The sequence below is a fragment of the Solanum tuberosum genome, unplaced genomic scaffold (assembly GCF_000226075.1).
Source record: "Solanum tuberosum cultivar DM 1-3 516 R44 unplaced genomic scaffold, SolTub_3.0 scf00684, whole genome shotgun sequence".
NCBI lineage: Eukaryota > Viridiplantae > Streptophyta > Magnoliopsida > Solanales > Solanaceae > Solanum > Solanum tuberosum.
The window spans coordinates 146,336-173,121 of NW_006239598.1; the positions used below are offsets into that span (position 1 = coordinate 146,336).

General features: G+C 34.9%; 1 protein-coding gene across 1 annotated transcript; it reads right to left on the minus strand.

Moving 5' to 3' along the window:
- Positions 1–3,736: 3,736 nt before the first annotated feature.
- LOC102599807 (uncharacterized protein slr0889-like) lies at positions 3,737–23,151 on the minus strand. Its single transcript, XM_015305082.1, is given in 13 exon segments — positions 3,737–4,054; positions 4,379–4,523; positions 6,229–6,382; positions 6,750–6,771; positions 6,774–6,867; positions 6,978–7,086; positions 12,195–12,305; positions 12,755–12,879; positions 19,488–19,616; positions 19,688–19,735; positions 20,962–21,156; positions 21,919–22,047; positions 22,748–23,151. Coding segments are annotated over 13 exon segments (1,425 nt in total). The 5' UTR covers positions 22,856–23,151; the 3' UTR covers positions 3,737–3,998.
- Positions 23,152–26,786: the final 3,635 nt, after the last annotated feature.

The following is a 26,786-nucleotide window of genomic DNA, read 5'->3' on the forward strand; positions in this document are numbered from 1 at the left end:
TAATAAATATTATTTTCAAAATTATGTTAAAAAAAAGTACTACAAATCACAATAGCTAACAATTTAAAATATTTTAAAAATCATATAAAATTTTCAATAACCTCTCAAATTCCATAATATGACATAAATTTAAAAAAATAAAATAAAATAAAATATTATATATATATTTAATATATTAAAGGATGAGAAATTTTTCATTTACTATTAATATTATCTTTATCATAGTAACTATATAAAATATTAGTACTCAATTTAGTTTTTTAAAACATAATTAATAAGGATAATTTAATATTTTATTCGTCTCAAATTATTTATTGTGAAACATCAATTAGAAGATTATTTTGTTTATTGTTATTTATGTCTTAAGATGTAATCTTTGTTTGCTGAATTTCTAATGTATAATTGAGGTGTTTAGCTTTGGTTTAAATATTGTCATCGGATATAATTTGCATACAACTTGAACTTGTGTAAACAACTGTTTATGCTATTAAATCATTTAAAAAATAATTACAATTAATTCATATAAGTAAGATTAGTAATGACTCCTGTAAGATAATATATAAGGTAGGGTGAAATTTATTTACACCACAAACTTTGATTTAAAAATTTAATATTCTCCTCAACTTGAAAAATAATTACTCTCCCCCTTTTTTATGCAAAATCTTTTCTACCCTCGTTATTTTTAATTTTTATATATATATAAATTAATATATTAAATTCAAAAAAAATTTTAAAAAAAATAAACATTGTGGATTAACAATATAAATTAATCAATTATATAAGTAATAAGTTCAACAAATACGAATTTAATTAAAATCCATTTTTTTTGTTGAATTAGTTCATTAATTTCAATTACAAATGATGAAACCACTTTGCTAAGCCTAAATTATCATCTTATTTTAGATGACCAATTCAGTGCTACATGTCAAATGGGCGTGTCATGCCAAGTTAAATGAAGAAGACAACAAAATCATGTCACATGTCAAAATAATATAGCATGCGTAGTCAAATCAAACTAATAGAAATACACCGCGTGTACAAGTAATGTGTTCCAACCAATCAAATACGATTATGTCACTTTCAGTCTGATTGGCCGAAAAGAGTTTATAAGTTGGTTTCAACACCACCATTAAAAAAAAGAACCTTATAGTAAGAAAAAGAAAGGCCAAACACATATACAACCCCTCTAACTTGCCCTCATTTTTCATTTTAGCACTCCAACTTAGTCTTGTTCCATTTTAACCCTTAAACTCCATTTTTTATGTACCTTTTTAACACGAAATACTATTTTTATGATTTCTTTATTTTTATATCGGAAAAGGGCCAAAAATACCCCTGTACTATTCGAAAAGGTTTAAAAATACCCCTCATCCACCTATTGGGTTAAAAATACCCCTCAGTTAATCTTTTTGGTCCAATATTACCCTTTAAACTAACAGTCCTCTATTTTTTAATTAATATATTTAATAATTATTACATGACGTCTTTCTATTGGATAAAGTTAATTTTCAATCCACCAAACTTTCTCCTACCCACTTGACCCATATTGACATTCCTTGACCCAAACCCAATTAAAAGATCCATCTAAAATTTAAAAAAAAATTGAATCTCTTCTCCCCTGAACCTAATTTCTATGTGGCAACTTTTCCTTTATCTCTTAATTCTTCATCGTAAGCTTCTCTTTTCTTGATTCTATGGTTTATCGATTAGGTTTGTCAATGTGGTTGTTTAAAGATTTAATCTTTTTTGTTTCATGAACATACATTCCGTTGTTGGTGTTTGTTAATCTGTGAAATTCATGTTAATTGGTTTAGAAGGAGAAGAGATGATATCTTTTTTATTTGTGATGGATTTTTTAATTGGGTTTGGGTCAAGAAATGTCAATATGGGTCAGGTGGGTAGGAGAAAATTTGGTAGATTGGAATTTAACTTTATCCAATAGAAAGACACCACGTAATAATTATTAAATATAATAATTAAAAAATATAAGGTTGTTACATCCACCTATTGGGTTAAAAATACCCCTCAGTTAATCTTTTTGGTCCAATATTACCCTTTAAACTAACAGTCCTCTATTTTTTAATTAATATATTTAATAATTATTACATGACGTCTTTCTATTGGATAAAGTTAATTTTCAATCCACCAAACTTTCTCCTACCCACTTGACCCATATTGACATTCCTTGACCCAAACCCAATTAAAAGATCCATCTAAAATAAAATAAAATAGAATCTCCTCCCCTGAACCTAATTTCTATGTGGCAACTTTTCCTTTATCTCTTAATTCTTCATCATAAGCTTCTCTTTTCTTGATTCTATGGTTTATCGATTAGGTTTGTCAATGTGGTTGTTTAAAGATTTAATCTTTTTTGTTTCATGAACATACATTTCGTTGTTGGTGTTTGTTAATCTGATGAAATTCATGTTAATTGTTTGTTATCGATGAATTTATTTACATGGGTCATCGTTAATTTCTGCTCTAAATAAGCTTAAATCTGAGCATCTTCTTTGTCGCCGAAACCCAAAAACTTGACTGAATCCTTCATCGTGAGCTGCTGTTTAACTGATTCTGTAGTTTATGGATTTAGATTGTTAATGTGATTTTTCAAAATTTAATCTTTTTTGTTTCATGAACATACATTCCGTTGTTGGTGTTTGTTAATCTGTGAAATTCATGTTAATTGGTTTAGAAGGAGAAGAGATGATATCTTTTTATTTGTGATGGATTTTTTAATTGGGTTTGGGTCAAGAAATGTCAATATGGGTCAGGTGGGTAGGAGAAAATTTGGTAGATTGGAATTTAACTTTATCCAATAGAAAGACACCACGTAATAATTATTAAATATAATAATTAAAAAATATAAGGTTGTTAGTTTAAAGGGTAATATTGGATCAAAAATGTTGACTGAGGGGTATTTTTAACCCAATAGGTGGATAAGGGGTATTTTTAAACCTTTTCGAATAGTATAGGGGTATTTTTGGCCCTTTTCCGTTTTTATATATATTCTTCAATTGCAACTTCTTATTTTAAATCGACATGTGTCAGTTAATTTTAGTTATAAAAAAAAAAATTAACAAAAAATAATTTGTTTTAAAAAATAATAATTTCTTTTTAAGAGTTTTATGTATTTTTATGTGAAAAATAACCGACAAAATTGTGTTGGTTTTCTTTCTTAAAAATCACCAACAATCCAACAAATTAAAGTCAATCGAGTTTTAACAGTTTTTAGTAGTGTTATTAGCAATGAACAAGAGTCTTTTTTACTCGTATTGAAGATGAATTTTTTTATTCTTATTGATTTATATTAAAAATAAAAGGTGAGTATTTGCGTTAAATTTAGTTAGCCTAGATGATAAGAAATAATAAATAACTAGTGTTATTTAATTTAATTGAATGTTTAAGAAAGAAAATCAAAGAACTTTCGTCAATTTACTTTCATGCAAAAATATAGAGAAATCTCAAAAAATAATATTATTGTTTGAAAAAATTAATGTTCGTTCGCGAATGTTTAATTTTTTACGAAAATTAACAGACACAGGTCTATTTTTTTTAAATTAAAAAATTAGCAATTGAAGAACATAAATAAAAAAAAATTCATAAAAATTAGTATTAGTGTTTAAATGGTATAGAAAAAATGGAATTTAAGGGTTAAAATGAAACAAGGCTAAATTAGAGTGCCAAAATGAAAAATGAGGACAAGTTTGAGGGGTTGTGTATGTGTTTGGCCAAGTAATGACATGATCAAAATGCATCTCTTTTTACCTGTTTTGCCAATTATCAATTGATTACAGGCCATGTTGTACAGAAATTGTTCTAAGGCCACAGGAAGAGAAAACAATACAAAGAATGTAGTGTTTTTGTGGTATCAATTGCACTTGTCCTTGAAAAGCTTTGCTACAAATGCAAACCACTGAGTGAAAAGCTTTCTCCAAAAAATTAGCAACATGACTATCTCCAATTTCGTTCATACTTTGCTCCTCTTGACTAGCTAGCTGTTATTTTCCGGACTTTCTTCTAGTTCTATGTCTACGTGATCGCTTCATATCTATATCTGAAACAAAAAAGTAAAAATTGCACATCGCCGTTAGATCTTTAACCCGGAAATGAATAAGATGTATAATGGCTATGGCTCATTGTTAGAGCTGTATAGATGCTAATGAATCATCAAACAAGATTGCACTAGTAACCGACCCGTAGTGATTTTAGCACTCGAATACTCATCTGTTTCACTACATACTCCTTTTCCAGACAGCAGCAGAAGAAATGATTAAATAACAATAATGTGGCACGAAAATGAAGTCGATATGTTCTTGCTTACCGATAGATTGACTTATTTAATCGGACAAAAAAATGTGTTGTCGTATTAAGGACTAACCTGTCAATCTGCCAGCATTGTACAAAGCTTCCTCAGCAATAGGTCTCCACTGTTCAGCACATGAATGACTTATTCCCAAACCAACACTAAGCCCTCTCAGTATTTGCAGAGTTCGAAGAATAGAGAAAAGTTCTTCTGGAAAAGCCTAACATCAAATAGAATTGTGTTCACATTTTGACTTTGGTACTCATATTTACCAAGTACATTTAACAAAATTAATCAGTAAATAAGAAAGGCCGGTGATACAAGGCGTCACTCACTGTACTAAGAGACACAAAGAACTTAAGAAGGTATGAGATCCACCTTATCATTTGTGGAGTATAATGCAAGAGAACAAAACAGACCACTTTTAAGTCACAGAAGCTAAAATCCAGATTTTATGGGACCTAATTGAGCAAGATTTTCAAAAAATTTAAGAGACTGAAATTCAGAATGATCCAGAGTCATTCTCATGACGGTTGGATATAATTGCATTTGCATCTCAAGTGAAAGACTTCCAATTTCGACATGATATGGCCTTCCTCTTTTCTTCTTTATAGAGCACCACAATCATTGAAGAGACAACAATTCTAATGGAAACAATAAAAAGTTACTCAGCCTTTGCTGACCGATGTCAAAAGGTCTTTCTCTTTCATGATTCTTAGCTAAACATTTCTCCATTATCATAAAGATTATGGAATACTAGATTAGTAGCATGTCTAGTGTATGTATAGCAATCAAAGTGTAAACATGTGCAACAATGTCTTTTGAGTACTTAGTATTTGTTGTATGTTTTCCTTTGAAGCTTAATCATGGTAGCTATAAGTATTTGTCAATAGGCCATTGCTTCAACTTCTATATTTTAGTTGCCTTTCCGCAGAATTTGTTCTAGAAGCTTATAAGAATTCGTCTAGAATAATGATTTGTGTAGTTGCATTTTAAGCGCAGGTGCAAAATGTGAAAGTAGTTAGTATATTGATTTAGATGGTTGAAAGACATAGGGACTCTGTTGTTCGGACTTTTCAAAAATGTTGCTACACCCGTGTCGGATCCTCTAAAAATAGACTATTGTTGGAAGATCCAACATGCACCTGGTGCCATTTTTGAAGTGTCCAAGCAACATAGCCCAGAGACACAGATCTGTCTATTGAGGCAATAGATCAACAGTCTGCTAAGTTTATTTGAATGACCACGAACTATGTGGCCTTCTATCTCTATTGATTACAATATACTCCAACCAACACTTGAACCAAACAGCTCATTTTTTCAATTTACATGTCCTTATAACAAAATGCAAAGAATCTGTTATAACTTCCCATCAGAGGTTGTTTCACCCCACGTTATCTTTTTCTGCGGCGTTCACGCTTTTGAGCCGAAGCTCTAAATAAAGAGGAATTTCAGGTAATTATGTCAAAACATAGAGTTCAGCAATGAATATTGTCCTGCTAAGTGCTAAGATTTACTTCTCGAAATCAATTCATCCTCTCAATGCCATCCTAAGCAAGTTATTAACTTTAAATGGAAAAGAACTCCTTTTGCATTGTCCCAAAATTATGATCACCTTCAGAAAAGATAAACTCTTCTCTATACTCTCTTCACTAATTCTCTAGTTCCTTATTAACAAAGCATCAACAAAGACCCGACGACTGATACAAGTTCAAATTCTTTAGTCAGGGTTATCAAAATATAGCTGTGTCAACTCTTGTCTTCAATATCCATCACTAATCAAACTGATGGACCTTAATGTGGAAGGTAGTATCATGTGGAAAAGATCATTAGATTCTTGAATGGTAAATGCAACCCTTGCTAAAAATGATTTAACATTGGGAATTGGTAAAATACCATAAGTTGAGAGAGGAGGTACCGTGTACCTCAACTGCAATTTTTTTGACTGAAGATTCTTCTGAGAAAGGTTGCAGCATCTTTACACCAGGTGGTAATTTTGTGTCAAACATCCCTCGTGCCAATTTAAGCATTTCTTTCTGCTCATCCTCACATTTGCTTAGGGTGTCTATGCCAAGCTCCCTTTAATTCAAAGTGAGAAGTTCAAAGACTGGAAACATATCAGTACTAAAAGAATATAATTATGGCAACAACTTTAATTTTGTACTAGAGTAAAAACAAAAATCATTTCCATCTTTGTTATCAGTGCCAAGAGTAGTTAGTTTGCTCCATGAAGTCGACTCCATTTTCCATTCTTCACACTTGAATAACTAGAACATAAATTACTACTATTTCCTTTGCTGTTTATCATGATTGTTTTCTTTGTTGGAAGAACATTTGTTATTTGAAGCTTTTGAGTTCTTCCATTAGTATTTTGCATCATTTTGCTTCGTCAGGAAGAAAAATATTCTTGAATTTATAACAAGAGATTAATCGGAGAATTTCTCACTTAAAACTTTCTCTGGCCCTAGAGCATCGCCATCAGCAATAGCAAGAATAAGATTAGCATATCCAAGCCTGAGATTTTCGGGAAGATCCTTAACTTGTCCATAGTCCAGCAATGCAACCTTAATAAGAAAAGAATGTCATGATCCTTGTCAGAACTCTGAACAAGAACAATTATATATGATAACTGAGAACCTGATTGAAAGAAGAAAACGAAAAGATGCGTACTTGCCTCAGAACCTTTGCAGATTAGAATATTCCCTGGATGAGGATCTGCATGAAAGAAACCACTCCTGAGTATCATTTGTCCATAAGCTAGGGACAAACTTTTAAGAATGTTCCTGCATGTAGAAGTAACAAATAAGAGAATAGTACCCCAGTTTACGATATTCTCATGCTGAAACAGAATGAGGTTGAAATGATACTACAAACAATTGGAAACTACTAACTTTATAAATAGTAAATAACAGTACGGGGATAGAGAATATGTGTAGAAATAACTTAATTGAAAGAGTCATATTAAGAGAAAAAGGACTTCTCAATTCCTAAATTCTTTGAAAAGGAATAACAGAGTTCTGCATTATGAAGTATTACTGAACAATAAGGGAGCTCCTTTCCTGAGAAATTGCAACAGTTAATGTTAGCGGAAACGTGAAAATAAAGAACACGGAAGAGCAACAATATTATCCTACGTCCACCAGAGAACAACTACATCAATATATATTTCACTCCAAAAGAATACAAGTGAAATACTATAAGAGAGAAAGAATACTAAATGCCTTAGAAGATGAGAAGGCAAGACAGAGGTGTCTTACAAATGAATTACGAGCTACCTATTTATAGGAATGAATTCTTCCTATTGATGTCATCCATGACATCACTATGTGTCAAAATGTCAAGGTTTAATATGTGAAACCATTTTATGGTTTACCTAAATTTCACCTACAAAGTTACTATCTTGAGTCTTGACCTTTTATTTTGTACCAATAAAGAATTATCTTCCTACCAAATCTTCACATTAATTCATCTTGAATCTTGTAAATTCCTAGCCAAGTAAATTGGCACATGGAATTTTCATATCCATTGGGTTTGACCCCACAAGGACCAAACCAACTCTTTCAATCTCCAGTTTGGTTTGCGTTCCAAGCATGCGTATGAACAATTCCGGTCAAAACTTCTAAGTTTACTGGGACATACCGTTGTAAGAAACAAGAAGAATCAAACCTTTGTATAGACACTAGCTCAATCTAGTAGTTGTTCTCCCAGGGTTGCATCAGTTGATGCATATTCCCGCCAAGTCCTTACAGTGTGCAAACTTGGAAAGCGGGACTATCTTGGTTAACATGTCTGAAGCGTTATAGTCTGTGATAACCTTCTCAACCTTGATAGTTCCTTGTTCAACGACATCACGAATGAAATGGAATCTGACATCAATTTGTTTGGTGCGCTCATGAAATCTTTGATTTTTAATCAAATGAATAACACTTTGACTATCACATCTTATAGTTGATTCCAGCTAAACCAAACTCAATTCTGCCATAAAACCTTTCAACCAGATAGCTTCTTTCACTGCCTCTGTTGCTGCCATATATTCTGCCTCTGTTGTAGACAAACTGACAATCGACTGTAAAGCCGATTTCCAACTAACGACACTACCAACGAAAGTAAAGATGTATCCAGTTGTGGACCTCCTTCTATCAAGATCCCCTGCATTGTCAGAATCTACATAACCGAGAACTGAAATACCTTCACTTTTCCGAAAGGTTAGGACGACATCAGAGGCTCCTTTGAGATATCTCAATATCCACTTGACAGCTTCCCAATGCTTTTTGCCTGGATTTGTCATGCACCTGCTTACCAAACTTACTGATTGAGCAATATCTGGATGTGTGCACACCATAGCATACATAATGCTGCCAACTGTGCTAGCATAAGGAACCTTTGACATATGCTCCATCTCATCCATAGACCGAGGCATTTGTAACTCTGAAAGCTTGAAATGAGAAGCAAATGTTGTACTTACAGGCTTACTCATATGCATATTGAATCTCTCAAGAACCTTTTTGAAAGAGTTGGTTGGTCCTTGTGGGGTCAAACCCAATGGAAGAAAATTCCATGTGTCAATTTAATTGGCTAGAAATTGATAAGATTCAAGATGAATTAATGTGAAGATTTGGTAGGAAGATAATACTTTATTAGTACAAAATAAAAGGTCAAGATAGTAACTTTGTAGGTGAAATTTAGGTAAACCATAAAATGGTTTCACATATTAAACCTTGACATTTTGACACATAGTGATGTCATGGATGACATCAATAAAAAGAATTCATTCCTATAAATAGGTAGCTCTTAATTCATTTGTAAGACAACTCTGACTTGCCTTCTTATCTTCTAAGGCATTTGATCTTCTTTCTCTCTTGTGATATTTCACTTGTATTCTTTTGGAGTGAAATAAATATTAGTCCAGTTGCTCTCTGGTGGACATAGGATCATTCTATTCCAAACCACATTAAATATATTCTTCCTTGTTCTTTATTTTCACGTTTCCGTTAACAAATGGTATATGAACTTCCACACATCAGAAAAGAATTACTTTGATTTTATGTATTTCCAAATACTTTGTAGTAGAAGAAGAACAAGTAACGATGAATTGTATGAAATTTGACATAGGGCAATCTCGTTCAAAGTGCCCCTTTTTGTGACAACCCCAACACTCGGCATTTTTCTTGTTCATACGAGACTTTGAACTATACTTTGATTTGCTCCTTCCCTGATGGCTAGGACGGCCTCTCACAAAGAGCCCACTAGCTTCGTCACCTTTGTCTCTTTCAAATGCCTCCGCACATCACAAGAGTTTAGTACTTGCCGCACTTGCTCAAAAGTGATAGGTTCCTTGCTTTGAAGTCAATGAAAATAGCAAAGCACATGTAAGCATCTCCTCATCCTTTTTAATTCTAGTAGTCTGTAAGTCCATCACAAATTTATTGAACGCATCTAGATGGTCCTGCAACAAAATACTTGACTCCATCTTAAATGTGTGATGATGTTGTTGTAACAACATCCTTGTTGTCACCGACCGGTCCGGGTAAAGCCCTTCAAGCCTTTCCCATAATTGTTTGCCCGTCTCCTCGGTACTTGCAGTGTTATCAAAGGTGAAAAGCACAAAAAAGCTCTAAGGTCAGTGGGGGGCTTTAAGCGCAAAGCGCAAATAAAGTGTGGGCTTTAATGAAAAAAGGCGCAAAGGGAGAAAAAAAAACAAATATATATGATTAGTCCAAGACTAATAATTATAAACATGAATGACAAATATATGACCAATGAAATTGTATTTTTTAATTATAAAGTGAAATATCAATTGTTTAGTGTGAATTCTTCATAAGAGGCTCATTGGCAAGGAAAAGTTTGTCTTAGAGCCTTGATGACTACACTGAAGTGCACATAAAGCGAGGCGAAGCGCTCAACACATTTTGAGCCTCACTTCAGGGCTTAAGCGTGCCTTTGATAACACTGGGTACTTGTACTCACTTCACAAAGCACGTTAGGTGCAAGGGACAGTTGGATTACACTCAATGCATCTCCTTCAATCTTCTTCTTGTCGGAATCCGATGTGTTATCGGGGTACTTTCCGTCAATAGCATGGATTGAACCTTTCCTCTACAGTAACACCATCATCTGGATCTTCCAGATATTGAAGTTGTTGCGCCCACTAAATCTATCAATTTCAAACTTCAAGGAACTCATCGTTACTTGTTCTTCCTCTTCTACTACGAAGTATTTGGAAATACAGAAAACCAAAGTAATTCTTTTTCAATGTGGAAGTTCAGACTGTGCTGCAACCACAGAGCATACTCAGATAGAACCTTGGCTATGATACCAATTGTTAGCGGAAACGTGAAAATAAAGAACAAGGAAGAAAAACAATATTTAACGTGGTTCGGATCAGAATGATCCTACGTCCACCAGAGAACAACGACACCAATATTTATTTCACTCCAAAAGAATACAAGTGAAATACTAAAAGAGAGAAAGAAAATCAAATGCCTTAGAAGATGAGAAGACAAGTTAGAGGTGTCTTATAAATGAATTAAGAGTTACCTATTTATAGGAATGAATTCTTCCTATTGATGTCATCCATGACATCACTATGTGTCAAAATGTCAAGGTTTAATATGTGAAACCATTTTATGGTTTACCTAAATTTCACCTACAAAGTTACTATCTTGAGTCTTGACCTTTCATTTTGTACCAAAAAAGATATATCTTCCTACCAAATCTTCACATTAATTCATTTTGAATCTTGTCAATTCCTAGCCAAGTAAATTGGCACATGGAATTTTCATCCATTGGGTTTGACCCCACAAGGACCAAACTAACTCTTTCGGTTAACATGGCCAAAAGCTGAGAACTTCGAAAGGTCAAGCAAGTTTGTGTGCTGGAACATTTTAATACAACCAACATCTCAAGCAATGTAGCATTTGATAATATACTTTATGATCTTCTAAAGGTATGTGGTGAGCCATCGTCAAAACTTCTTCTGGTGTAGAAGGGAGATGTCAAAGAATCTCATCTCAAACAAGTCAGTAGAGGTGTAAAATGGAATCTTTCATGAGATAAGTGACAACTGTGACGTAATCACCAAGAACAAGGCCTGCGATTATCATAATTTATCCTAACTTAAGAATAATTTGGAAACCAGTTTTTTTGGGTTAATTTTATGATAGTATTTGAGAGAGCACTCCAACGTAAGAGCGCGTGGAAAATGAGCTAAAAAATCTTGGAGATGCCTTATAGACATTTTAATGTGCTTGTGACCAAGTTGGAAGATGATCTGGAGCCAAAGTTAGAGCCTAGGTATGGAGCTTGGCGCAAATCTGCACTACCGCGACGCAGAAAAAATAATGCTGAACTTGGTGCCACTCTGCCACAAAATGAAGAAAGTGTGCTGCCAACCTAGCACAAATCTGTGTCAATCCTAGGCAGAATGTCCCACCTAGATTTTTTCGGGACAATCTTGATACTTTTATAATGATCCCAAATATACAGATTCGTAGCCACCCTAAAGGGATTCTTCAGTGTGCTTTGATGATCATTTTCAGATTACTGAGAGAGGAATATCTTCTCCTTTGTTTTTTGAACAACTCCTGATTTTCACAAGGTAATTCATTTCTATACATGAGATTGTGGGGTTTTAACTAAAATTTAGGCCAGATTTCCTGAATTAATCTGGTGTTTGAAGTGTTTAACAAGGTTTTCGGGTTCTATATGGAATATTGTGTTAGTTTCACTCAACGCATATCTTTATTTTCTTAAATTGCATTCATAAGTTAAATATTGCATCAGCTATAGCCAATGTTATCAGTTTAATTTAGCAGAGATAACAAATATGCCAGAGACAGTAACCTAAACTAATTTAGAAGCCAAATTCACTCTGAGAAATATAGGTTCTTACTGCCTTGCTACTGCTGCAATTTTACCATCTGGACTGATTCCTCTCTTTGCCATTTCATCTCCCAGCTTCAGAATTGGGGTTCCATCAATATATTCCATCACTAGGACCCTCCTTTTAAAAATATTAAGGAAAGAACGGATTATTAAGGTAATCTAAAAAGAAAGTTACGCTCAAGCTGTAAAGTTCATATATCCAACAGAGAGTAGAAACAAACTAATCGAAAAGTTAATGAACCTAGCGAACATCTATATGTTGTTGGAATGATGAAAGCAAACAAGATGTGAGACAGCACACTCATCGGAAGTTTTACAGTGGCTTGAGCTAACATATGAACCTTGTGAGTTGCGACAATAAGAACAAAAGGACATGCAAGATTATTGAACAAATAACAGAGAAGCATCTTACAAAGAAAAACAGTTACAGTAATGCATAATCAGTTTCAAACAATCTCTTGATCCACCTCATTACAGCAAGACATCTCAAATGTCCGTTGAAGATCAAATCTACCAATATTTAGATATGAAAACATCAACTAGTCAAATATTCCACAGAGAGCTCACCTTGTAACAATATCTCGAATCACCTGTGGAACCATAACTGGGGACTTTTTGTTATTTTCGTAGAGAAAACGCCGAATTCTATTCATTGCATCAGCCTCTCTCAAAAAGTTGAATTCATATCCGATCTAATATGTAATAAGTGAAACCAGTTTGTTAAAGCAAGAGGATAAGCAAAATCAATGTTGTACTTAATCTAAGCTGAAATAGGAGATGACAAGGCAAATACCAAGTTGCATTTCACGCCATGAGCAAACAACTGAGACGAGTTGTCTTTAAGGACATTTGTGACAAACAACAGATATCATCAAAGTAATTCGTGATCATACCATCAATACAGATCATAATGCACCATCTAGCTAATTGAAACTACCTATAAAGCAGACTTACATTGCATGAAGCATTTGGTATTACTGTACCAAAGTATTTCCTCAATATTTATATGAACAGAAATCTACAATGGCTACGAAGAGCCATCTTTCATACAAAAGTTATCTTAGAAGAGAAAAAAATGATGTTTATATCCAGTGAATGAAGTAGGAAATTTTCAGGTGTCAGAAAATATTCCGCAATGCAACATAGCCACATTTCCTTCCACCTAATTTGGCTGGCCTCTGGAGGCAAAATGCAAAACTGCTACTGTGTGGCAAGCAATAAGTTATAAATTTGGGAAAAGAATGCTTCCATGGAAGAAACACTATCTTTTACCTTGATAGATAGTGTATAGGAAGACCTACCCATGTCCTTTCTCCCCATCCTACACAAGGTGGAGAAACAACTATTGATGATTACGTTTTAACTTCTTATGGGGTGGATGTGGACGGCATAAGAAATTTCATCTCATAGAGGGGAGAAAATAATTATGACAAAAGTAGAGCAACATAATGGGTGGGAAATATGGAAATTCACAATACATGTATTATTTGAATGGCAATGAATGACACAGTCGAAGCTAGGATTTCAACTATATGAGTTCTGAATTCCACAATGACGATTTGAAGTGATAATAACTTGGTTCTAAATTTAATATTTGTAACTATTTAATTTTTTTTTTTGAAATAGGTAACTTTATATTCACACAAAAGAATTCATCAAGAAATTGATGAGGAGGGATTTACAAACCCCCAGGGGGTGCCATCATTCTCAAATCCAAAAACAAATTTTCAAAAATTTACAATTGGCCTATAAACTCCACTACACTATCTACTTCCCCCACTAAATCTTGCTTACACCAAAAAAACAAAAGACTAAGGCATTTCATCTTGATCATCTGGGAGCTGCTTGACCTCCCCTCGAAGCACCTTCCATTTCTTTCTTTCCATAGTGTCCACCAAATGCAAGCAGGTACATTTTTCCACCAATCTTCCTTTGATCCTCTCTTCCCAATTCCTTGCCAGTGTGTTAGTACCTCAAAAGTGGTTCTGGGCATTGTCCAATTAACCCCGAGTATACAAATGAACATGTTCCACAGATCTGTAGCCATCCTGCAATGCAAAAATAAATGGCCATTTACTTCAGCCTCTTGTTCACACATATAGCACCTTGAGCAGATCTGTATACCTCTTCTTTGTAGCACTTCGTGGGTTAGACAAGCTCTTCTAATTACCAACCAAGTGAAGCAAGCAACTTTTAGAGGGATCTTAATCTTCCATATTAATTTCCAGGGCCAAAATGTTGTCAAAGAGTGGTTGGTGTTTCTTTCCCAGTAACAAGACTTTACTGTAAAAACTCCCCTACTATGCAATTTCCAAACTGGTTTGTCGGACTCTGCATTGATGCCAAGGAACAGGTTCAAAGCCTGAAGTAAGTCTGCTACTCTTTCAACCTCCCAATCATTTAGAGCCCTTCTAAACATAAGGTTCCAGCCTTGAGGACTCCACATCTGCGCTATAGTGTCATTCTGTTGTAGGCTAATAATGTACAAGTCAGGAAAGAGTATCCTCATTTTCACATCGCCTAACCAGATCTCATTCCAGAAACTGATCTTCAGGCCATTCCCTACTCTGAAAGTCACCTGCGCATTGAAGTCAGTCCACATTCTCCTAATAGTTTTCCATACTGAGCACCCAAAAGTGCCATTCACCTCTTCAGTTATCCAATTACTCTGTAGGCCATATTTCTCAGCTATGAACCTCCTCCATAATGCTGTATCCTCGCAACAGAATCTCCACAACCATTTTTGCAGCAAACTAGTGTTCTGAATACTTAAGTTCTTAATGCCCAGACCTCCTTGTGCTTTGCTCATTATCACCTCTTCCCATTTAACCAGGTTGTATCCTTGTTTCTCTTTGTTCCCTTGCCAAAGGAACACCCTTCTCAACTTGTTGAGTTTCTTTCCAATACTTTTTGGTAGTGGAAAAAGACTTAGCATATATGTTGGGAGGGCATCCAGAACTGATTTTATGAGAGTCACTCTACCTCCCAGAGATAAATATTGACTCTTCCACCTTGTCAGCTTCCTTTCACTTCTCTCCAAGACTTCACTCCATACTTCCAATTCTTTGTTCTTGGCTCCCAAGGGCATCCCCAAGTATTTGATTACATTGTGATTGATAATTTGATAGCTTGGTTATTTGGAGGCCTTTTGGAAATGGATAGCTTGTGTGTGGTGGATTTGGAGCACTCGTGATTGGCTTTGAGGTAGGCTTCCGTATACATTCTTGATATAACATGTTAGATAATGCCTAGCATATATTTCATGTAATTTTGGATTGTATTTTCTGGATATTTAGCTTGCTTCTTGTTATTCCCTCTTCTCTTGATTCAGAGCGTTGGGCTTAGTCTGGGTCTTGGGATTGTTGGTTTCCCTTTTTGCCACCCTTGTGGTGTGTTTTAGTTGTGATGCCAATACTTGTTTGATAGGTGGCTAGACAAGCTTCGCCCGATTTGAGTTTTGTGTGTTGTAGGGACTAGTTGGCTTAGTTGTGTGTCGTTCCTTTTGTGTAGTAGTTGGGAGATTTCTAGTTTTCGGAGTTATGTGTTGGGTAGTTGGCCTCCTTTAGTCTGGTAGTTTTTTTTTTGGTTGCTTTCTCCCTTTTCCTTAGTCTTTTCTCGATTGTGGAGTTTTGTTTTTGCTTGCTCGGCTCCTTTTGGGTTTGTCTGCTTCTTATGGTCTTGGGGTTTGGTTATGGCTAGATAGAAGTTGGAGGTGTGATCCCTTGTTGCGCCTGGATTAGCTGTAATGTTGGTTCTTTAATGTTGTGTTGATATCTCTCGCGGCTAGTGTATGATTTAGAGTCTGAATGGTGGTATTCAAAAGTGGTTTCTGTTCTTAGCTTTGTTGGGAAATAGAAATTTGCTAAGAAGATTCATCTTCAAAATGGAGTTAAGGAAATTCATGAAATCCATGAGTTGGTTATAGTTCAAGATGTGTGGTTTTCTTTATCATGCTTGGTCGCTTGCGTAGTTCATTATTATGATTTGGTACCCTTGGTCCACTATCAACCAGTTGCCTGTGTTAATACGCCGCATGTCGACTTGGTTTCCCTCAGACTGGGTGGTTGGTTTAGATTCGCGGTAGCAGAGTAGCTTGTGGACTCGTAGTGTCAATTTCTCAATAGTTCGTTGTACTTCCTTGGAGTTGGGCTCTGTGCAAACTTGTCGTTCACATGATGGGTGTCCTTTGGATTAGCATGGTTAGCTTCAATAGGTTGTGTTTCAGCTGGATTTGTTGGTCTTCGAGATCAAAAGGTAAACTTTGGGCCTTGCCTTGGACTGAGTTTCTTGTTTTGATGGTTATTATTCCTTGATGTTCTTGTGGAGCTTGTTGTCAGGAGGTTAAGTTATGTCAGTTTGAAGAGGAGATTGAGGTGGTGCAGGTGATGTTCAGGATGACTAAGGACCGAAAAATGCTCTTGATCATTATAAGGTGTTAGATGTGGAGCATAAGGTTAGCTTTTTGATTTGGGAGTTGGGTTGCTTCTATCATGGTCCTGCGGTTGCTCTATTCTATGGTTTTGGTGTAATTCTGGTCTACTCACCCAAAATTGTTTTGAAGGAGTTTTTGGAGTTTTGAAGTGAATTTGAGAATTTTCCTCTTAACCTAAGTTTTGTAATGGCGTTGTTTGATTCGAGAGGGCGTTTGAGGGTTTGGCGGAGCATGTGGACTCAATATCCTCGTCTTTTTGTCTTGAGGCTATGTCTATCCTTCTCAATCTATGTTGCACAAAACTATGAAATTGACCAAACCAAGAAATAGAATCTGGAGCAAGATGAATATGCTAAGCCGGAAAAATAAATCTGAGAATATTAGCTAAGAGAATTGTATTCAGAAAGAGAGAGAAGAGTTATTTCATTAAGCACGAATTTTGGATTCTCATACAACTTGTATATATGTAATGACTAAAATGAATCAACTGACTATTGTTGCAACTAACTTCACTATAACAACTAAATCCAAACAAACGAACATATTCTTAACCACTTTTGCCACCTCAACTAATCAATTATTTAGCTAATTTAATTTCCATTTACTTGCAACAATCCCCCTGACGTAGAGCATCCTTGACCTCTAGGGTTAAAAGAAAGAATCTTGTGTTACAACTCAGTGAGGAACTCTCACGTAGCTTGATCTTCAAGGATACCTGTCCATTTGATTAAGACCTATCTAACAACTTTGTTGCCCCTCTTCACTAATCTTTTTTCCAACACAGTCTCAAGTGAATGAAAATAAGGAATGGATAAGTTAAACACTAGAGGATGGGTAATAACCAATGGTAACTCATGACACCTCTTAAGTTGAGACACATGGAATGTATAGCCTATAGACCAAAGTACCAATCTCAGCATTAATAGGGTAAGGCCCAAAATACTTGGTTTCAAGTTTATTAAAGGGCCTAATAGATACGAAAACTTGTTCGTAAGGTTATAATTCCAGATATACCCATTCTCTAACAGTGAAAGCCTTGTATGATCTATGTTTATTTGCTAGATCCCTCATTCGTTGTTATGCCCTCTCTTTATGAAACGTGATCAACTGTCTGATAGCCTCTCTAGCAACCAAGGACCTATCCACCATGTCAACAAAGAACTCACCAACCAAATACGAAAGGTGTAAGAGTGAATTTTGACCATAGAGCATCTCGTAAAAAGTACCCTTAATGGTAGTGTGATAAGCAGTCTTATAATACGCAGACCCCTCCTTAGGACAATCAAATCAAAAACACCGAAAGTAAGTCCCCAATGTTCTATTAAACACCTCTGTTTGACCATCAATTTGGGGATGGTAAACAGTATATTTTTTTAGTTAGACCCCTTGTAGAATAAATAATTTCTACCAAAATAAACTAATGAAAACAGGATCTCTATCACTTGTCATAGTTACTTCCATGCAACAACACATTATCAAGGAAGCTTTGAGCAATAGCCTGAGCAAGGTAAGGATATTGTAGGCTTATGAAGTGACAAAACCTGCTAAGTACATCTACTACTACCAAAACAACTTCCTTTCCATTTGACTTTGTAAGTCCTTCAATAATAAATCAAGGCATATATTTGTCCAAACACCCTCAGGGGCATGTAATGATTATAATAAATCAGGTGAAGTATCAACATCATGCTTATGCTTATGACAGATATCACATCTGCTAATGAAGTCCCTAATGTCTTGAATAAGGCCCTTCCAATGAAATAGTGATGTATTCTCCTAATAGTGGCATTCATTCCTGAGTGCCCTTCTTGAGGTAAATGTGTCATAACTCTAAAATAGTTCTTCTGAAGGCAAGATCATTTCCCACCACAAGTTTGATTTCCCATCTCAATTGCTCACTATACCAAGTATAAGACTTGAAAGGTTTCACCTGCAACTTGGCAATCATCTTGGAAATTATCTCCTTTAAATCAGGATCAGACACCCATGTTTTCTTAACCTACATGAATAAAGCATTATTGGGAATAAGTAAGGAAGCCAATACCTCAACATTGGGTTTCCTAGATAAGGCATCAACAACCTTGTTTTCAGTAACCTTCTTTTTTTTTATGACAAGGGAAACCCGCAGCCGCTACTCTTTTGGGTGCGCACAGGGTAAAACCTCCGCTCCTATGCAATAGCTCGCAAACCACATAGGAGAGGTAACCCGCACTAGGCAAGCCCGGTGCGACGAGCTCGACCCAGAAGGCAAACCCCTTGCTTTCGCTGGCAAGGGGTTTTGAACTTGAGACCTCCAACATGGAAGTCCCAAGCCCAAACCACTGGGCCACCCCGAAGAATTTATTAACACAAATACACTATTTGAGACAATCTACTGGGTTCGGCCAAACCTGCATGCGGGCTACTAGTTCCGTGCATGAGAAAAGTAGGTATGCTCTAGATTAATATGTTTCTAGGGAAAACATCATTAATGCTAAATATGGAGTCACGAACATCTGGTTGTCAAAGAAGTTCACAGAAAACACATGGCTGTAAATTAGAAATTCTTACTCATTAAGGCAGGTTTTAACTTTTAAGGCTATCACTAGAAACGATAAAGAAAATAACAAGCTCTTATTGGAAAAGGTAATGAAGATCACATCAGGAAAGAATTATGGAAAATAGAAGTCCCTCCTAGTCACTTGATACAATTTATTAATTCCCAAGATAGAAACTAGGAACAACTGAATATTGATGTAAATATTTGTAACATGCACCTCCTTGGTGCTGTTATTTAATGAAATTACGTTTTACCTTCTTCTGGCTAAAGAGAAACAATAGATGATGCACCTGTTTCTCAAATAATGCATATACAGAAATTTTATGCACCTGTTTCTCAATTTCCTTTGTCAAAGAGTATATATCGAATTTGATATCTATCTTCTGCAAGTATAGTGCAAAAGCTTGCAAGTTGTGGATATCGGTCATCATCAGCTCTTGGACCCCAGGGTGTTGCACCTTGAGCAGACAACAATTTTAGAACCTTATGATCACAAAAAACTGCCAAGTTATGAGTCAATTTCTCTTACCTTGACAACAACATCTTTTTTGTCACCTTTGAGTCTCGCTCTATGAACCTAATTCCAAGTAGAGAAAACACAAGTTGAACCACTTAGGATCAAAGTAATATTAATTCCTCTGTATAACTAGAATACAGCTCAAAGATATGACATTTAGAAATAATCATTTATCTGACTTTAAACTGCCTTACAGGTCCAAATCATTTGGCCTTCAAAGCCATGTATCACACTGGTTTTAAGGTTAAAGCTGTTGACAAGTAAGGAGAACAATAGAAAATGAATATTTATTCATTTATGAACAGATACACACACAGCTTGAGTAGTGCTAGACGATGTCCTAAGAAACTATTTCAGCTGAAAGTTTCCTCAGGATTAAACAAACCTCCATCTTGTTAGAAGGAGCAAGAACAACAAAACTTGATTAAAGAAATTAGCAAGTTAGGAAAAGAAAGAAAGTATCAGTGTATAGTCTACCGGTTGAACTTATTGAAAAGAAGTACTAGCATATATTTTGTGGCATGTTATATATATAGAGATTTAAAAATGGCTCATTATTCATTTTTTTTATTGGTATATTTCTCATCTTCATCATCATGAGTCATGATCATGGTTGTACTTGTCATCACTTGCATGTTAGCTATGAACAAATTTTGCAGTTAACAAAAAGGATTCATGCAAGGAGCCCATTTCCATACAATGCCACATGTAAAATATACAAAAAAATCTTTTGAAATATATATCCTTCATTGCCAACAAAAGCTACTGTTGTTGTTGAGATAGGGCTAAGGCCCTACATAAGCCATAAAAATTAAGAATGTACTAGAGATTGTTAGACATTATAATATATCAGCCACAGCTAAGATTGAAAAACTTGTTCGGTATATCTTAGGCAGTTTCCCTTGCCTAACATGTAAGTGGCAATGTTTTTGCCATTATTGCTGGAAATAGGGTGCTGTTGTGTCTATTACGTGCCTATTATGTTCCACAACCTATTAGTGGAAATTAATTTCCAGGTAAAAGCCCATGAAAAAAGAGTTGGTCCGAATTCGAGTGAAAATTTTGTAGACCTAAAATAAATAAATAAATGTGTCACCCCTGTAATAACTTAGACTTTTAGATATGATAGTCACACACTTCAACAAATCTAAATGTATTTACTATCTGCAAGGTCGATATTTTTAACAACTGTTTGAACAACATGAAGTTTCTAGTCAACATTTGAAGAAATTTTTGTCGCTCTACAATGAGCTTTAGTAATGCTTTAGATCAACCTTAACAGTTACCTGTGCAATAGAAGCAGAACCGAGAGGATCGACATCGAAACTTTCAAACAATTCATCAAGATTCTGATCCAATTCCTTCTCCAGCACAGCCCTGATCACATTGTACGGTGTAGCAGGCGCTTGATCACATAGAGTAACTAACCTTCTCACCCATGCAGCAGGGGCCAAGTCTGGCTTCCCAATTAGTTGAGCAACCTAATATTAATATTAATATTACCATCACCATCACCATCCACATAATTAGATCTCACTCTCAAACCATATCTTAAGATGAATTATGAGTTGTGAAGCCAGAACTTAAACCCTCTTGATCATTCTTTTTTCTAATAACAGAGAACTTCCCATGAGCTAATGGTCCATGGTTCGAAACTCAGTGGATTATGAGTCCGCCCCTCTACCCCCTTCCATTTACATAACAGGAATTTGCTTGAGGCAGGGTTGGAACCCGTGACGTGAGCCTAAACCACACATCATGGGTGCGCCACACCTCTTACCACTAGACCAAATCCCTGAGGTTAAACTATGGAAGCAATACAACAATCTCATGAGCATTATGATAAATAGAGCACAGTAGTACAGGCTGCAGCCAACACAGACTAGTGCACATATTCCAATATAACCGCATAAACTTAATCAAATTTATTATAAAAGATAACACTAAATGCAGGAATCTTTTCCTTGTAGAGTTAATAAACAACGAAGGACCATTAACACTTAACAGCTTGTTTGGGTTGTTGCTACCATGAATTCTTTCTCTTTCTTTTACGCCTTTTGATTACTTCCTTTGAGTTGAGGCTCTATCGGAAACAAACCTAAAAGGAAGGGATAAGGTCTTTCTACATCCTACCCTCTCCACACTCCACACTCCACTTGTTGTAATAAACAACGATAGTTGTTTGAGATTGAATCAATTCTATATTAGGAAACGAAAAATGGGAAGCTGGTTATGGATTATACCTTTAGGAAGAACCCACCAAGGTCAGAGCACATATTATATATCTTCTCAGCTGCAACCTCATGCTGCCTCTCCCACATTGCTTCTTGTTTTTGCACATTCTTTTCAAAGCCAACTCTTAATTGAAACACCTAACAAAGTGCAATTAAAATCTAAAATTTACTTCAATGAGCCAAATGAACCAACAAACGCCTCGTTCATATCACAAAGAGAAATTAACAAAAAAAAATAAAGATTTTAACAAAACAACAGAATAGTGCATTCCCAAATTCACTCTTCTACATTAATCATAGATGTAACAATTGTGAAATTAGACCATCTAATTTGTAGAATTTAATATCATTTTGTATATCTATCCTAAAATTCTTCAAATTATAAAAAAAATTAGGCATAATACGTAAACAGGCACTTAAACTTGGCCTTAGTTGACAAATAAACATATCTAGACACCTCAACTTTGGTTTCAACGGTCAACTCAACACTCCAACTCGTCTCTCCCAGTCTCCTGTGTCTCATCGACATCCGACACCGACATGCCACAAAATTTTATAAGTGTCTAGACGATAATTTTGTAATTTTGATTGCTCAACTGATACAATGGACACAAGTTGAGGTATGTAGATGTACATACTAAAAAAGTTAAATTATTTTAATTTTAATTTTTTTTTTTAAAAAAGTGGGGTATGGGAAATGGAAATGAGAAAATAGAACTCAATTCAGTGCCACTGTTTACTAAAATTTGGGGAAAATGGGATTGATAGATATCACATTAAAAATGAATCAGTTCCACTAACAAAATCAAAACTTGAGAAAAAAAAATGAAGAGGGTACCTTATAACCAGTATATATATCTACTGCACGAACCCAAAACTGGAAAGAACGTTGCCAAGGTCTGAAACAAGCAGATACCTTTTCTTGAAAATCAGATTGAACACTCATTGTTTCTCTGTAAATTCTATTGTAGCCTCTATAAGGTTAAAGAAACCATTTTTATGCCTAATACTTTCTTTAGAGAGCCTCCATAGCTCAATTTTGCAAGAAATTTGAAAGGGCATTAATAACCATTCACCCATTATATTCTTTTTTCTTGTGGCTGGAAAAAATTACTGGGATATCTGTTCTTAAAATTTGTTAAATGGGGTTGCTGAAATACTTGCAACTTGTAAGGAGTAATGATTTTCTTGGATTTTGGTTTGGAGATTGAAAGAGATGGGTGTGTTATATAGTTGTGTGGGTGTTTTTGTGAAGTATATATTTCAGCCGGGTAAAGCGCGGTAATTCATAATCTCATTAAGATTATGAATGATAATTTTTTTAATATTTGCATATTAGAAATTTGATAATGTCACATATATTAAAAACTTGAAAGATTGTAAAATTGTTTTTTTTTAATGAATTTTATCTTTAACATATTTTCAATTATAATACTTATTATTTGATATTCTTAATATTGAATGATTTTTCATACATTAGTCGATTATCACTTTCTATTGTTTGGTACATGTGCATGCAAAGTATAAGATATTCAATTTAAGGACGTATTATTCATTCTTTAGCCAATAGGAGCTAGTTTTCCTTGCGTCATTATCCATAAACACCCCTAAATATGCCTTTTTAACAAATTTATCATACGAAATATATCAGATCCTCGTATTCTCAAATGTGTGTTCCTTGATTATTCTAGAGCTAGTAATCATAAAATAGAGGAGTTCTACCCTTTGTTGGCTATAAATAGAAAATTTGCAGTTTAAAAATGTGAGAGAACTCCTCTATTTATAGCCAACAAAGGGTAGTATAAACAAGTGCTTATTCCTTGATTTTTTGATAAGGCACAATAAGCACTTGTTTATACTACCCTTTGTTGGCTATAAATAGAGGAGTTCTCTCACATTTTTAAACCGCAAATTTTCTAAAGGTTTTTTGTTCTTCTTCTTAATACCCAATTTAGTACATATTCTATATTTCATACTATATTTTTTAAAGCAACTTTATGGCCATATTTTTTTGGTGAAGACCCAAAGTAGACTTCTAAGGAACTGGAAAAGTTCCACAAAAATTAGAGATGAAATTTGTTACGAAGAAGAAGATACAACAACGGATATGATTTGCCTAGTTTTTATAGGTAGTTCCTGAAGCGGCACAATCGAAGGGATACAATAGTCTGAAGGGACAGAGGAGTTGAAAAATTGAATTTAAAGGTAAAAAATAGTGTTGTCACAAAGAAGAAAATACAACAAGTGGTATGATTTGCCTAGTTTTATAGGTAGTTCCTGAAGAGACGCAACCGAAGGAATACAACAGTTTGAAGGGACACAAGAGTTAAAGAAGCGGGTTAGAGGTAAAAAAACATAGAAGTACGAAGGAAAATATATATAAAAGTAAATTCCTAAATTCAAAGGGTTCCACGTAGGTATGCCTAGGATTCTCTATTATATATATATAAAATAAGATGTCTCATTTTGTATGATGAAATAAAAGAGAAAGGTAAAAATGAAAAATTTGTTATAAGTACAATCAAATTGTGGATATTCATTTATTGCTCCCCCAAGCAGCTTATAAGTAGCTTTGTAAGCAGGTTGCTATAAATAACATACAAGTAAGGTTGTAAATATATTTTTCTAAGCAACTTTACAAGTAGGTTTTAATAAGCAGCTTCCTACAATCAACTCATAACTATCTTTGTAAGTTGTTTATGTTCTTCTATGAATATGAAGTTCTTTCAGTTCATTTGTACATTAGTTTGAAATTGAATTATATAATAATCTTGTTATGATGAAGAGACGTAAACCCAAAAATAAAGAACACCAAATTTAACATAGAAAATCCCTCCAAATCAAAGGTAACAACCTGTAACACCGCAAAAATTTATAAGTTAAAACTCGAACTATTCTTAATTTACATTTAAGGTTGTATCGGGTTATTCTTAAATTTCCCATATGTGTAAAGCTCAATTCTTTAGTGTAGGAATGAATTTGGATATAAATTAAGGTCACTACAATCCCCTTGCACAAAGTTGAGTTGAAAGCTTCCATACCAATTAAGTTTGATGTAAGATTCTACTTGGGTCAACTTCAAATGACCATATCTCTTAGAATATAAAGAGTTGTGTGGCCCATAACATATCAAATCAAAGGTATTTGAGTCTTCTTTCCAACGCTACCAAAGGTCCATCAATTGGAGCTCGAAGTAAAAAGTTATGCTTATTTTACTAGACATTATCTTGTGGCCGAGACATTTTCCGCGCGCGGCGAGAAAGCAGCTACTGCCTTCTTGCACAGATTGGCTACGCGCCTGAGGCGATTTCCGCGCAGGCTTCTGGGTCTTTTAAAAAGCCTCCCAAATACGTAGTTCACCTCCTTAGTTCATAAATTTACCCTAGAATGAGAAGTTTTCAAGTGTAACATCTCGCAATTTGAAATAGCTAGGAAGAAGCTTAGAAATGGAAGTAGTCATTTTTGGAAATAATGAAAATCTGGAAATTTGTTAAGTTAGGAAAAGTTGAGTTTTTGGTCAACTTCAAACGGCCATAACTTCTAGCTCAGGATGAGTTGGAGGTACTTCCAGATATGGTAGGAAATCTCTTGGAATGATCTTTCCAACGTAGCTGAGTTTGCGCGATTCCGAGTTCGTATAAGTGAGTTATGCCCTTTGGAAGTTAGGATGTTGGAATGAGGAAAGTCCAATCCAGATTTTGGAAGGGTAAATTAGTCTTTTCCTTACCTAATTATTCTAATTCATTTTTAGGAGTTTAATTGGGGGTAAAGTCAGATTTTAGTCAGTTAGAAAAGTGAATTTTACGCTAGGGCTTGGAAAAGAGGAGAAAGAAGAAGAACGTTCAAGATTCGTCGATTTCGTCGAGTTTAGCTTGTGGATTTCGTTTGGGGTGATCCCTACAAGGTATGTGAGATCACATAGCATTGGGCTAGTTCACCCACGAGCCAATCATGATTCAATTTAGCGAAATATGTTTGATTTGAAAGTAAATCCTTTGAGTTTTTGATGAAATTCGTTTGAATTCTTGTGGGTTGTTTTGTTGAAGTTTCTTGGGGTTTGATTCATGTTTCTGGGTGTAATTTCGGTTTGAATCTATCATATATTGAGGGTGTAAATGATCCTAAGTGTTTGGGAAAAGAACCATCGAAGTTTAGAGGGTTTAGAGTTGAAAAACGAAGAAGAAATTTCGTCGAACAAATCTGGGCAGTGCCTCCGCGTCGCGGACCTGCTCTCCAGATTTGCGAAAAATGGTTTCACGTCGTGGAGCGGTCACGGACTGCCGCAAAAGTTGTTTTCGAAACAAAAATATAAATGTTTCTCCGCGTCGCGGACCCACCCTCAAATAGTGATTTTTTTATTTTTTCTCATGTTTAGCTATCTAATTCATTCCTAAACATCATGAGATCTTTCCTATCACAAATCACGATCCTTGAATCCATAAATTCAATTCAATGAAAGTTAAGAGTCAAGTCAAGAGTCAAGTTAAGAGAAGTTCATAAAATTTTCCAACATTCTTTTACAAATGTTTTAACTTTGTTTTAAGACTTAAGTTTTGAGTTTAGTAAAGAGTAAAGTTTGAAGTTTATTTCTTCAAAAGTATATGGGGACTATGTATTCCCAAAGGGTTTAAAATGTTTTCACATTTAAACAAGAAAGGAAACCTCGATTTCCAAAGGGCCTTCGGGCTAGTTTTCAGAAAAGAGTAATCACTTTCTAAATGAAGCAAGAGAGGAAACTTTGATTTCCAAGATAGCCTTTGAGCTAAGTTTTTAAGCACTAATCTCAAATCACAGAAAGAAGTATGTTTTAAAACATGAGAGCTAATATTATATTTTTAGGAGTAGTATTTAGCACCAATATGGGAGAGAGTTAAGAC